General features: G+C 43.6%; 1 protein-coding gene across 1 annotated transcript in view; it reads left to right on the forward strand.

The window, feature by feature from the left end:
• The first annotated feature begins 2194 nt into the window (after positions 1–2194).
• MEI4 (meiotic double-stranded break formation protein 4) overlaps positions 2195–14975 on the forward strand; it is a 188434-nt gene continuing 175653 nt past the window's right edge. Inside the window, exon 1 of the mRNA XM_061131603.1 lies at positions 2195–2426. Coding sequence (XP_060987586.1) covers positions 2195–2426 — 232 coding nt within the window. The remainder of the gene's footprint in view (positions 2427–14975) is intronic.

Here is a 14975-nt window from a genome sequence, read left to right on the forward strand (position 1 = left end):
GTTCAGTTCAGTTGCTCAGTTGTGTCTGACTCTTTGCGACCCCATGAACCGCAGCATGCCAGGCCTCCCTGTCCATCACCAACTCCTAGAGTCCACCCAAACCCATGTCCATTGAGTCAGTGATGCCATCCAGCCATCTCATCCTCTGTTGGCCCCTTCTCCTCCTGCCCTCAATCTTTCCCAGCACCAGGGTCTTTTCCAAGGAGTCGGTTCTTCCCACCAGCTGGCCAAAGTATTGGAGTTTCAGCTTCAGCATCAGTCCTACCAATGAACACCCAGGACTGATCTCCTTTAGGATGGACTGGTTGGATCTCCTTGCAGTCCAAGAGACTCTCAAGAGTCTTCTCCAACACCACAGTTCAAAAGCATCAATTCTTCGGCACAGGGTACCTTGTTAATACCATGTGGTAATAATAAAAATATTTCTAAAAATCCAATACTGAATGGATGTGTAATTATTATTTGTACAATATGCCATTATTTACTTCCATGTCCTGGCTATTATAAACAGTGCTGCGATGAACATTGGGGTGCACGTGTCTCTTTCAGATCTGGTTTCCTCAGTGTGTATGCCCAGAAGTGGGATTGCTGGGTCATATGGCAGTTCTATTTCCAGTTTTCAAAGAAATCTCCACACTGTTTTCCATAGCGGCTGTACTAGTTTGCATTCCCACCAACAGTGTAAGAGGGTTCCCTTTTCTCCACACCCTCTCCAGCATTTATTGCTTGTAGACTTTTGGATAGCAGCCATCCTGACTGGCGTGTAATGGTACCTCATTGTGGTTTTGATTTGCATATCTCTGATAATGAGTGATGTTGAGCATCTTTTCATGTGTTTGTTAGCCATCTGTATGTCGTCTTTGGAGAAATAGATTGTATTTTATATATACATATGTATATACGTTCCTGTGTTCATCTCTGAGTATAGTAAAACAGCATTATGCTACCTGTTAGATTGTGTATTGTCAGTAAACGTTTGTAGGATATCAGACAGGTAATCATTGTAGAGAGGGCATACATCTGGTAAGACTGGATATGAGGTATATGCACTGGTCTTTGAAAGTTGTACACAGGGCCTTGGCAGCTGTAAGATTGGAGCATCATAATTTGGGAGAGTTCAGGAGCAGAGATGTGAATGTGAGTGGCCAGGGACTGTGTACATCTATTTGTGTGACTGTGATCCAACCATAGTGGAAGAATAGCCTTGAGAAACTGAAGCAAACAAAGTTTGAAATGTGGAATTCCGCATTGTGTTAGTAGGTAGATGTGGCAGTTAAATTCCTGAATTTTCTGGACCATTGCCCTTTTCAACCATTGATTAAAAATGTTAATGTCGCACATTTTATGTGCAAAACCCTGAAACTCAGTAAATCATGGTGGAGGTCCACAGGGGTCTATACTTCAGAAGGGGTGATGGTATCGAGCCACTGAACGCAGTGTCGTGTTGTCCTCTTGACGGCCAGACTGCAGTCCACTGCTGGTTTGAAAAAGTTTGCTCACGGTGGCAGTTGGAAATCTTTGGAGGTGTGGATTCAAGGCAGAGTCGCAGCTTTTTAAATGCTGCAGATATTAGCAAGACTGTTCTTAATATGGATTGGAGGGACCTGGTTAGAGACACAAACAGGAGGTAAAGGAATGCAGGCTTGGGAAACCTGGACTTCAGGACTTAAGATGGATTAGAGGGGAGAAGGGTTTAAATTTAAATGAATGATTTAAGTTCGTGGTTCTGATTACTCAGCGAACTCTTTATAATACATAAAAGCCTCAGTCCTATCCAAGATTTGCTGAATCAGAATTTTGGAGGGATGAGACCAGGCATTTATGTGTGTGTGTGTGTGTGTGTGTGTGTGTGTATAAAGCTCCCTCAGAGATTCCTATGTGTGTCTGGTTAGAAACCACAAAATGAATTAATCTGTGTTTTTCTACAGTCCAAGAATTTGTCAGATTATCTAAATCTACTGCTTTGAATCTTAATACACTTAATGTTCATGTGTTTGCATTTTTCTTTTGTATATTTTTTTTCACACTGCCTTCACTTCTTGAGAAATTTTTCTGCAAGATGGCTTCCAATGTAAACTTACTAATCAGTGTTATTCCGTGCAATCAATTTTGAGCAAATGAAATGTACTGTAAAAGTTCAAAGGAATTTCTGTAATTTTTTTTTTTAAATTACATGACAGGGACAAAAAACAAGATGGATAAGCAAGCATGGTATCTGAGAACTTCAAAGCTGGCCCTGGCCTTGGCAATTATCCGCTCCAAACCAGCAGACAAAAGCAGCAGAGAATACGCGGAGCATCTTGCGAGGATGGTGTCCGGGCAGGAATCAAGGTGGAGATCAAAAGTCGAAGCCTTGGAAGCTGAAGTTCTACAGTTACGTCAGAAGCTTCTCCTGAGCAGGATTTTTTCAGGATCGTCTAAGAGTGGTGAGTGGATGTGACTTGGGGATGTGTCAATCTGTTCTTTGTCAGCTTCACAGTTACTTAGAAACTCATTACCAAAACACTCAAGTTGTTCGGTTTCCTAAAATTAGACTTCTTCTTGCACTATGAAGAATTTTTGCTTCTAGTCATTTATGAAAAGTAAAAAAAAAAAAAATAGCTTGTTGTCACTTTCTAATGGATGAGGCTGTAGTTGGACACTGAAAATTGTCTAGAGATGAAGACAGTACTGCTTTAAGCCTCCTGGAGAAATTAATTTTAAAATTTTGTTCATCCTTATATCTTACTCTGTATTACATGTTGCTTTTACATTGCATAATTCGTCCAACAGTCCTGTATCAAGTCCCAGCTCTGGCCCACGTGTGCAGTGTGTGGTGAGGACCCAGAAATGCCTAGGAAAGGTGCTGTCTTTACCATGTAGTACTGACCATTCCAGCAGAGGAAGCAGACCTAAGATAAGGAACCTCGTTGTGATGAATGTTACCATAGAGAAAGTGCAGAGAAGGAAGCCATTCATTTTTCTGGTTCCTGGAGAGGCTCCTTGGGTCTGTGCCCTCAAGGTTCTGTCTGATAGTGAGGTGATCAGAACCTGTGGTCGGAGGTCGGAACAAGAGCCAGGGCAGCAGGGAGAATCCAGCAGGCCCGTTTTGTGTTCCAGAGGCCAGGACACTGTGAGGTGGAGATCTGATGGGGAGAGGAAGAGAGGCGAGTCAGAAGCAGGTTCAGAAAGACTCTGGGTGTCAACCTGAGAAATGAGTTGGCCAAGGTGGTTCCCTTAAGACCCCTATGAGAGAGTGAAAGGGGGGCTATAAGAGTGAGCTGACAGCAGCAGGGAAAACGGGGACCCCCTGGGACAGACCAGAGCACGTGGGCACCTCCTTCCTCAGGATCCCTTCACCTTCTTGACTCAGAGGGTTGACCCTCATATCATGATAGTAAAATTTAATTTTGGTGATTTGCTGAAAACGTAAATCAGATCTTACTTCTTTGCCAGAAACCTTTGCCTGACTCCCCGTTGTGCCTTGCACCAGGTTCCCGCGGGTGGCGTGGCTGGTGATGTCGCCCTGACGTCACCTCTGCTTCCCTGCAGGTGCATGGCCTCCTCATAGCACATGCGCTCTGGGCACCTTGGGCTTCCCGCTGACCACTGTGGGCTGTTCTTACAGCGGATCGTTGCTGTGATCAGGTGTTTGACATATGATTGCCTCTCCCCTTTGTCGAGGTCTTTTTTTTAAGCCATACCTGCTCAGTGACCACTCTACTTGCATCCCCCAACAGTTATTTTTTAACCCAAACATCCCCTTGTTGGTTATATGCTTATTTGCTCAGGTGGTCAGTGCCTTATCTCCTTGACTTGAGTCCAGCTTTGCTGAGTAGAGGGATCTCTGATTTGCTCAGCACCCTCTACTCAATACCCACCCCCAAAGCTTGACTCACAGCAGGTGCTTCATCCATGTTCATCAAATGCAATGGAGCGTAGAGGACGCTTTGGTGCTGGCCGTGATGGAGGCCAAGTAGGCCTCCTAGCTCACAAGGAGGCAGGTTTTGAAAGGGTTACTGAAGGCCACATGAAGAGTGAGGAGTCGGGCTAGATCTGTGATTGTTGGAACTAAAATGAAGGACTCCAGAATAAGCACTGGAGACTTCAGTGAATGATTTCAAAGGGGGTCAGGGCAGCTGGAGGTGTGGAGAGCAGTTGAGGTCTCTAATTCATTAAGGTGATCGCACTGCTTCAAATCCAGACAGTGAACACAGAAATCTGGGCATATGATAAAAGGTTGAGTCCAGGCAGATATACCTAGAAGGAAAGAAGTAGGGTCCTAAAACTTACAGGGGATAAGCAGCCTGGAAATACAGACTGATTGCAGGGATCCATTGGTATCTAAGTGACAGTGGCCTTGTCACTGTGGATGAGGCTATAGGGTGGCTGGACCTTTGATGGGGAGGCTGCAGGTTCCAACATTTCAGGGTGGACAGAGGAAAGGAGCCGTGGGAAGAGTGTGGGTGCCATGCTAGGATACGCAGATGTAGTGAACCTGTGCCTGCTGTGGGTATCAGGGTACCAGCTGACTTCAGGAAAACTCTCAACTGATACCCGAAGAATTGATGGTTTTGAACTGTGGTGTTGGAGAAGACTCTTGAGAGTCCCTTGGACTGCAAGGAGATCCAACCAGGCCATCCTAAAGGAGATCAGTCCTGGGTGTTCATTGGAAGGACTGATGCTGAAGCTGAAACTCCAATACTTTGACCAGCTGATGGGAAGAACTGACTCATTGGAAAAGGCACTGATGCTGGGAAAGATTGAGGGCAGGAGGAGAAAGGGACAACAGAGGATGAGATGGTTGGATGGCCTCACTGACTCAATGGACATGGGTTTGGGTGGACTCTGGGAGCTGGTGACGGACAGGGAGGCCTGGCGTGCTGCAGTTCATGGGGTCGAAAAGAGTAGGACAGGACTGAGCAACTGAACTGAACTGAACTGAACTGAATTAAATATCTGTATGTAACTAAAGTCTCATTATTACCTGAGCAAAAATACTGTTACAAGATTTACAGCCACATTTTAGTCCCTCTGGTTTCTATGCAGTGCTCTCTTTGAGGATATATTTGAATAGCAGACAATCAATATATCTTACCTTTTTTGTACAGTCATGTGATTGGTATAATGGCACATATGTAGCAGTTCCCACTAATACCAAACTGTGAATATCATAACATCCACAGTACCCAGCTGTTGTTTACCATCGAGGGTCTGTTTACAACACCAAGACAGTGGTGTGTGTGTGTGTGATTTGTTTGGGACGTGAGTGGACCTCAGTGATAACTTGTTTTTAGTCTGGACTCTTTCCCTTACAGTGCCTGCGAGAGAAGTTTTCAAATATCATGTAGTTAAAATCTAAAAAAAAAAATCTCTTTTGCTCACATTAGGAGTTGCAGGCTCCAACTAATATAAATACATGGAAAAAAAAAAAGGAGTTGCAGGTAAAGCGGTTCAGTGCAGATGTTTGGGAGTATAATCTGTCTCTCCATCTGTTAGCTTAAACTTGAAAAGTGAGGAATAAATGGATAGATTCAGATAAATAGTTACTATTAAAGGGGAAAAGGAAAAAACTACAAGGGGGGTTATTAGATTGATAGGAAAATAGAGGAGGAACATAGTATGTGTTTAAAGATGTATGATTGAAAGGACTGACATACCTTGCTCTAAGAAAATACCATCCCTGAAAATCAAACTATTATATAGGTGATTGATGTTATTATATATTTCTGTCTGGAGTTTTTAGGGCTTCTTTACACATGCAGCTGTTCGCCAGTGTTCAGGGACCACAGACCCTCAATAAATGGTGAATGGCATGCTTCCTGACCAAGAGACTGGGGAACTTAATTTACAGCATCAGCTACCCACTGAAGCAGCTGAGCAAACCAGAATTTAATAAGGCAGAGCTGAAATGACACAGTAAACAAACGAGGAAGCATGATACGGTTTATGCAGCATTTAAAGAGCTTGTCTATTTCATTATTCTGATTTATTTTTCTACAGGTTCTTAAAGGAAGTTAGGAAGAACAGAAGGATGGAAGGAAGGAAACAAGGGTAGGGACATAGGGAGGGAACGGGGATCAGTCAGTTCAGTTCAGTCACTCAGTCGTGTCCAACTCTTTGCGACCCCATGGACTGCAGCACACCAGGCCTCCCTGTCCATCACCAACTCCCGGAGTTTACTCAAACTCATGTCCACTGAGTCGGTGATGCCATCCAACCATCTCATCCTCTGTCATCCCCTTCTCCTCCCACCTTCAATCTTTCCCAGCATCAGGGTCTTTTCAAATGAGTCAGTTCTTTACATCAGATGGCCAAAGTATTGCAGTTTCAGCTTCAGCATCAGTCCTTCCAGTGAATATTCAGGACTGATCTCCTTTAGGGTGGACTGGTTGGATCTCCTTGCAGCCCAAGGGACTCTCAAGAGTCTTCGCCAACACCACAGTTCAAAAGCATCAATTCTTCTGCACTCAGCTTTCTTTATAGTTCACCTCTCATATCCATACATGACTACTGGAAAAACCATAGCTTTGACTAGATGGACCTCTATTGGCAAAGTATTGTCTCTGCTTTTTAATATGCTGTCTAGGTTGGTCATAGCTTTTCTTCCAAGGAGCAAGTGTCTTTTAATTTCATGGCTGCAGTCACCATCTGCAGTGATTTTGGAGCCCAAGAAAATAAACTCTGTCACTGTTTCCATTGTTTGTCGACAGCCCCTCTGTGGAACAGAAGCTAAAAATGCCCAAAGTACGTGTGCATTCCTCGGTTATGCGTTTGGAATAATAGTTTAACCTGTAGCAGATGTTAATCTTGTCTTTCCATTTAGGATTATATTTAGTGTTCTTTTTTTTAAACAGGTTTTTGTGTTTTTTTTGATTACCCTGCTTCTGGTTTTCAAATTTCAAGATTCTGTTAGAAAGATGATGTTACCTCAAGGATTCTGGATTTAATACTTGGATAATAAACATCCTAAAATTAACTTTTTTAAGATAACTTCAGTGTGCAGTGAAGAGAATCCGGGTGGAGAGATGTGGACTGTGGTTTGGAGTGGGGACGTTAATGGAATATTGTGGCTTAATATTGTGGCCCCCTACCCTGTGATTCCAAGGAAAACTGAAGTTTGAGAACTACTGAAACCAGTGAATTGAACACAGAAACATGAAATGTGTGTTCAGAGAGCATAATCAGATCGCTCCAGAAAAGGGGTCAAGCCATCTGAATGTCACACATCAAGGAAGTTGTGGGCAAGACTCTGAAAGAGTCCTCAATACCAACTGATGGTATTTGGCTCTCAGTCACCAGAGAGCCGAGGAAGTGTTCCTTTAGAGCCTGACTGAGCTGAGGCAGGTGGTAGAATGTGGAGAGAACGAACCAAAGATAGAATAGCAGCATTAGCAGTGACTTGACTCTAGCAGCCAGGTTTGATACTGTTCCCTACCGTTCAGTGAAGTATGTCTGCAGACATGACAGGAATCCAAGGAATGGGTATTGTAGATCTTCCTTCTGGAACTTCTCTCTTCCCCTTTATCCCTTCTCCTCTTCACTGCATCCTGCCCCCTCTTCCTCGTTAGCATCCTCTGTGCCATCCTGTATGTGTGCCGTATTCTCTGTACATAAGATGTACAGTTGTCCAGGGCACACACACCCCCCATTTTTGCAGGGGAAAATATTTCTTACAGCTATTTCAAGTCATTTTGGAGATAAATTATAGGGGAAATATTGCATAGGAGAAGCAATAGACTGTATTCTAGAAACCAGTAGAAACCCTTAAGTTCTGATTATGTTATACCAATCCTTCAAAAAGTATAGAGTGTGACATAGCTAAGAAGAAATAGATTGTTGCTGATGAATGCTAGCACGTTGCAGGCAACAAGACAGGAGACATTGAAGCATGAAGTCTGTCGCACATGTTCCCCATAAACACAGGTGCGTGCATCGTATTCTGAGTGGTTCTCAGAGGCAAACTACCCCGAATAACAAGTGAAGCTGTATGAATTTCTAAATGAAGAATGAAGACACGGCCCTCGTTCAGGAGGAGGGATATTATTATATTTCTTTTGCTGCATGTAAATCATTGCATTTTCAGTTGAACCTCCTGTTTTAGAGACCTCATTTCTGGAATTTAAAAAATTAAATTGCTCATGAACGCTTCTTAAAGTTATTGTGAAGACCGAATCTGTGTTTAATGGATTAGCGTGCTCACTGGGGTGTGTGCTGTGGATGGGCTTCTGGGGCAGGGAGCTGCTCTCGGCGTCCACGGATCCAACCTTTCACGTCGTCAGTTACTTCATGGTAAATGTGATAATTTTTCTTCTCTTTGGTCTCTCCCATTGCTGTCAGAGTCAGAGAGAAATACTGCCTGTGTGTTTTTAATTCATTCAGACCACGTCTGCCAAGTTTTGTGTTTTGACATAAACAAGATAAAGCATGCTTCCAGAGCAGGCTGGTTCTGATGGCTTCAAAGCGCAGGTCTAAACACTCCTCGTGCCTCTTTTAATTAATAAGGCACGCGGAGAACAAAGCCTCGGTTGCTTTTGTGCCCTCCCTCAGTGTTTGATGCAGTGCAATCTTACACACAGTCGATGTTCAAAGCGGTTTCTTGGCTTGATGCTTAGGTTATTGTCTCTAATTAGGCTTGTAAAATTTTGTAGCAGAAATAATTTTGAAGTTTCGTGTGTAAAATGTAGTACAGACAAAATGTTAATGTTCTATAGCAAGTTGAAAGGTAACCACTTGGTGGAAGAGTAACTGGCAGAAATTTAAGTAATGCTTCTGATCCTTCTGTATACCTTTCATTGTATTTGCAGTTTTTAGAATTTTCAATGAAACAGAATATGCAGAATTTAAGCATCTTCTGCCCTCCCTTGCTATTCAAATAACAGATACTTTTTCACCTGGAAGTTAGCATGATTTGTCTGTTGTTTCTCTGAAGTAATAGTTTGTAGTAGAATGGCCTTATTCTTCAATCCAGGTCATATAGATTCAATGGCATTTTGCTTATTTAATATCTAATTTTGTTAATAGTTGTGCCTGTAATAGCTCTGCAGTTACTTCTGCCTGGGTATTTTATGAAGTCTTTATCCTTGTCTGATGAGGTTTTCCTCTGTGAACCACAAAGCCTCTCGTCTTACCTGTAATTTCCAAGCAGGAGCTGGTCCGAAGCAGGCCAAGTCCACGCTGGTGGCTGTTCCGTGTGGCCGCACGGCTCTCTGAATGAAGTCTGGCGGGGCGAGGAGCCAGCGGAGCCCGCCCAGGGGCTCGGGGGCTCAGCAAGCTGTCCTTTCCCAGGCCCTCTGGAGCTTCTCTGCAAAGATGCGCTTGGTCATGCACAGGTGTGCCCCGTGATCACAGCCAGTGCTGTCTGCACTGGGCCTTTGTACGCACAGGTCTGTGCGAAGAAAGGGACGTACCTTCAATCAGATGCGCAGCACACGATTTTAACATGCATTTTTCTTTTGAAATGGCTTAAATCCCGCACCTGCATTCGAATCCCTTGGGAGCTGTGACAAATTCTGAGGCCTGGGTTGCACCCCAGATGAACAATGTGAACTGAGGTATCCGTATTCTTTGTCTGTCCCTCTGTTATTCTGAAGCAGGGCCAGGACTGAGAAACACTGCTTTAAGGCCAACTTTTATTTTCTATGTTCAACCCAAATGCCCTTGTTTGCAGTTTTCAGGGTTAAGCCCACATAGTTTGAATCACCTTGCTTTCCTGGAGTGTCCTCTGTAGAAGGCTGCAGTTATTGTCTAGGAAGAGTGGAGCGCACTGGTATTAACCCTCGGGGGGACGCGCCTGGTGGTAGAGTCAGTCCACAGTAATCTACTCTAAGTGTGAGATTTGGGAGCATGGCTGGCCCTGGTGGCGGGGATGCTGGGTGGTGTGTGAGCAGCTGGGGGAAGGGCTCTTGTTGCCTGTGCACATGTCTGGATGTGCTGGTGGCCTGACTCAGGTTGCACCTGGGCCCTTGGTGGGGAATCACAAGCCCTTTTCTATGAATTGTGAGCCACTATTAAATGAAATGGCATTTTTCCAAGCTTCTTTTCTTTATTCGTTAAAGATAGGGAGTTGTAGTAGATAGCCTCTTTTAGACGCTAAAAGCAGTTCAGTTCAGTCGCTTAGTTGTGTCCGACTCTGCGACCCCATGGACTGCAGCACGCCAGGCTTTCCTGTCCATCACCAACTCCTGGAGCTTGCTCAAACTCACGTCCATCGAGTCGGTGATGCCATCCAACCATCTCATACTCTGTCATCCCCTTCTCCTCCTGCCCTCAATCTTTCCCAGCATCAGGGTCTTTTCAGATGAGTCAGTTCTTCCCATCAGCTGGCCAAAGTATTGGAGTTTCAGCTTCAGCATCAGTCCTTCCAATGAACACCCAGGACTGATCTCCTTTAGGATGGACTGGTTGGATCTCCTTGCAGTCCAAGGGACTCTCAAGAGTCTTCTCCAACACCACAGTTCAAAAGCATCAGTTCTTCTGCACTCAGCTTTCCTTATGGTCCAACTCTCACATCCATACATGACTACTGGAAAAACCATAGCTTTGACTAGACGGACCTCTATTGGCAAAGTAATGTCTCTGCTTTTTAATATGCTGTCTAGGTTGGTCATAGGTTTTTTTTCCAAGGAGCAAGTGTCTTTTAATTTCTTGGCTGCAGTCACTGTCTGCAGCGATTTTGGAGCCCAAGAAAATAAAGTATCTCACTCTTTGTGTTGTTTCCCCATCTATTTTCCATGAAGTGATGGGACTGGATGCCATGATTGTCGTTTTCTGAATGTTGAGTTTTAAGCCAAGTTTTTCACTCTCCATGCTCACTTTCGTCAAGAGACGCTTTAGGTCTTTACTTTCTGCCATAAGGTGGTGTCATCTGTGTCTTTGAGGGTGTTGATGTTTCTTCTGGCAGTATCCCACAGGCATATCATTTTAAAAATTAGGAAATACTTGTATTTCTGCTCTTGGTTCAGTATTATTTGCTCAGTTTAGTATATGGCTTATTGAACAGTCTATGTGATAGGCTTTTAAAATGCTTATTATTGGCTTTTTGCTGTATTTGCTATATTGTTCAGGGTCCTTGAATTAGCAGTAATACTCCACAGTCCATGGTGGGTTAAGATACCTCTTTGGAAAGAATCAAGGATCATTCCTTCCTTATACTTATATTTAGAGGTGGAATTTTATCAGCAATCTGTGGTGTATTTCTGAGAAACTCTGTACCAGTTGATGCAGAGGTGCTTACTATTGCATGCTTATAAATAAAAATTAATAGGATTCTTAATATATATGCACACATTTCATAATGTTTTATTCAAAATTACCCTATAAACTAGCAGCATGTTCTTCTTTCATGAGTTCTGCTTTTAATGCTGTTGACAACTTTAGCAAGAATTCTCAGCTACTAAAATTACTTAATTAGGATATTAACTTTTGCATAGTTCTGAAGTAATTTTTTTTCCCCCAACTAGCTCAAATCTTCAGTATTTACTGGGAGGTAGGAGACATTGAGTTCTAATGACTTAAGTATCATGGATTTATGATGTGGAAGTAAGAGAAAGTGATGTGATTTTTTATACTCATTCTAACATGTTTGGATAAGAAAAATGGCAATGCCTAGGAGCACCAAGCTTCATATAAAAGGCTTGAAACACTTAACGAGTGGTCATCATACAAGGCTAGTGCTCAGTAGGTACTTGATGATTAATTTAAGAGTGAACATATAAAAATGAATGAAAAAAGAACCAACAGAGAGACGAGGTATTATTGATGAGGGTGGGAAAGGTTGCTGAGGACAGATTCTGGAGGTGGAAAGCTTATTGGTAAGAGTGTGGATTTTGAAGTTAGAGGAATCTGGATCGAGTCTCAGCTCTGCTGACACTGGCTTCGTTTCTTTGGGAAAGTCACTTACCTCCTGTGAGACTCACTTTCCTCCTCTGTGAAATGAGGAGGCAGAGGGCAGCGATGGGCAGTGATGAGGTTTAATGAGGAATGCTTAGCCCCAAGCTCCCTGACACACAGAAGATAAATACTGATTTTCTTCACTGGCCTGAGAGGCTCGTGGGAGTTGTCATTGATTCCTTCACAGCAGAAGATCTTAAGTGTCTTGCTTTTTGTATTTTTGTTGACTTGAGAATTTTATTGCCTAATTCTGTCTTGAAAAGAGAGCTGGATCTAGCTTTTTAGCAGGCTGTTCCAGTTGGAAAGAACAGAGGTTTCAGGGTGTGTGTAAGATTTTCTTCCTCGTGTAGTAAAGCAGAATGATTGACATAATTGCCACATTCTCAGTTCAGTTTCGCAGCAAAAGTTTGAGTCCATCAGTGTGCAGCTGGCCTGGCAGTCTGACTCTGTTACGAGTCTTGGAACATTCTGCGGGAGTCTAGCTGTTACCCTCTGTCACTGTTTTGGCAGTTACATCAATGGAACTAGATTTTAATTCTCTGCCCTGTCTATGTGAAAGCGTTCATCACTCAGTCGTGTCCGACTCTGTGCAACCCCATGGACTGTAGCCCACCAGGCTCCTCTGTTCATGAAATTCTGCAGGCAGGAATACTGGAGTGGGTTGCCATTTCCTTCTCCAGGGGATCTTCCTGAGCCCGTGATCTAACCCGGGTCTCCTGCATTGCAGGCAGATTTTTTAACATCTGAGCTACCAGGGGAGCCATCCTCTCTATATACTGTTATTAAAAATTTTGGTCTCATTTTGATTCTTTTGTTCTGATTTCTCAATCCTATAATTTTCAGTGTTCTTCTCTTTCCACCAGGAGCCCTGTGAGTTCTCTCTTTTCTGCAAAACATTATTTCTCTTGGAATATTACAGGAACACCCTGTAGGTCATCTGCCACCCATTTGCCTCTGCAGGTTTTCCTGGGACACAGTTAAGATCAGTTTGCAGCCATGATCGTGTTCCATTGCATGGGAACAGATCATGTTCAGGCCCTATCTCGTCGTGAATGCAACATTTCTCTTCAACCCCACCTATTCTTTCCTGGGTGCCTATCTGTTCCCTCTGCCCCAGCTCCACCTTCAGAGAACCCTCGGCCACGCGCCTGCCTCTGTGTCTTGTTCATGCTCCTTCCTCATGCAGAAGATGCCCTGGAGAAAGCTCTGTGATCCCTCCATGCTGACACCGCATGAATGAGGTCTTCCTGGCGTTTCCCTCATTTGAACGGATTCCTTCGGGTCCCTGTGGCATCACCTGAACCTCAGTTTGACAGTGACGCATTTTTGCCTCTTGGTAGAGCTCGTGTTGGCCTGCCTTTTCTTACCCCTCGATGCTGGGCTGTCTTGCCTGTTTACTGTCTGAGGCCACTCACCCCTCATTCCAGCGCCTAACGATTGCGGCACCGAGCATGTATTTGATCAGTTAAATTGATACCTTACAAGCTCCGTGAAATCGTGTGATCTGGCAAGTTAGAATATACTTAGTTTGGTTTATTTGTGTCCTGAAAATGGGTGTTAATTTCATTTTTTAAGAGTAAAAGATTATGCTGCTCCTTTGGTCAAATTTATTTAATTTCCTAGACCATTGATTTTTACAGTGAGTGATGGACGGATGAACTAAAGCTGTGCTGTACTGCTTTATAGCTCAGCCTTGCAAGTTATGGAAACAAGAACCCCTGAGAATGGACTTTATTCTCAGGAATATTACAATAGTAAAAAGCAGTGGAAATGATTTCTGCTTGGTTAGCAATAAGATGTCTACAGAAAACTGACTTTGAGGTTTCCTTTTTACCAAAGAATGTATTTTTAATCATAATTGACAGTGTAATAATTGACTATTTGAGCTCTCTGGTTATACCTCTTTAATCAGAATTAAGACTATCTTTACTTTGTCTCCTTACACTAGAGAACAGACTCTGCAGAATTAAGTATGTGACTTTTGGCCATATCCATATGTCCTTACAGAGTTGTCATCTGGGGCTTTACTGGCAGAGAGATTCTACTTAAAAAAAGACTGCTAGCTCTGGAAATGCGTATGTCTGCACCCAGTGGTGTGTGAATGCCTCTTGGTCTTCATAACAAGCCTATAATTAGTTCACATACTTAAGGCATATGATGAGCTGTTATGTCATCCATCAGATGTTTTATTCCACAGTGAAATGAAATTCAAAATTGGCCAATTACAGTATTTTTCTATTTTGGGCTTGCTGTCAAACTAGGGCTGTTATCCATATCTTCAGATAGTTTTGTGAGTTTTTAAAGAGAAGTATGATTTCTGTGGTTCGATGATGAAATGATCTTTTACCCTCTGAGGTTCCATAACCCTTTTCTTGTAATACATTATAATGTCCATTTAGCAGGGACGTCTGGCACCCACCTTGCACCTGGTACTGTGTTGAGTGCTTAGGCTACAAAGTAAGACTGAGGTTTGCAGTTCAAAAAGAGAAGACAGTTAATGTGTAATAACAGGTCCCGTGGAGCCTATTTCAGAGGAATCTGATCTGATCCAAGCATCAGAGAAGACATATGAATGAAAATGTGAAGGTTGGATAGCGGTCACTGAGGATTAGGTGGGTTTAGAAAGGGGTAGGAGAATGTTCTAGATAAAAACAAAACATCCCACAGAGGAACGGAGGCGAATACAGCTAGAGGAGTGGTTTCCAAACTTGGGTGCACATTGGCATCGCCTGAAGAGTTTGGAAAGGGTCAGTTCTTAGACCGCATTCTGAGAGAGGCTGTTGGATACTTGGGAAGCCACGCTGAGGTGTTTTCAGCAGGTTGAGTGACCCTGTATGGTTGTGGGGGACACCGCTGACTTCATCCTGAGACAGACTGGAGCGGGCTGAGACTGCATAGACGCCCTGAGAGGCCGTGCCGTGAGCCGGGCCTCGGGGAGGAGCAGTTCAGTGTCAGCCAGGGTGCAGAACGGTGGTGAGAGGAAAAGTCGGGATCTTCATCCCTCCCGGCTATTACAGCAGAGCTCCCGTGAACGGGGCAGCTCCTAAAGCAGGCCTGGATTTCTCACACTTCGGGAGGCTCACGAGTCCAGATCCAGGCGCCAC

Source organism: Dama dama, chromosome 28 (genome assembly GCF_033118175.1).
Source record: "Dama dama isolate Ldn47 chromosome 28, ASM3311817v1, whole genome shotgun sequence".
NCBI classification, from domain to species: Eukaryota; Metazoa; Chordata; class Mammalia; order Artiodactyla; family Cervidae; genus Dama; species Dama dama.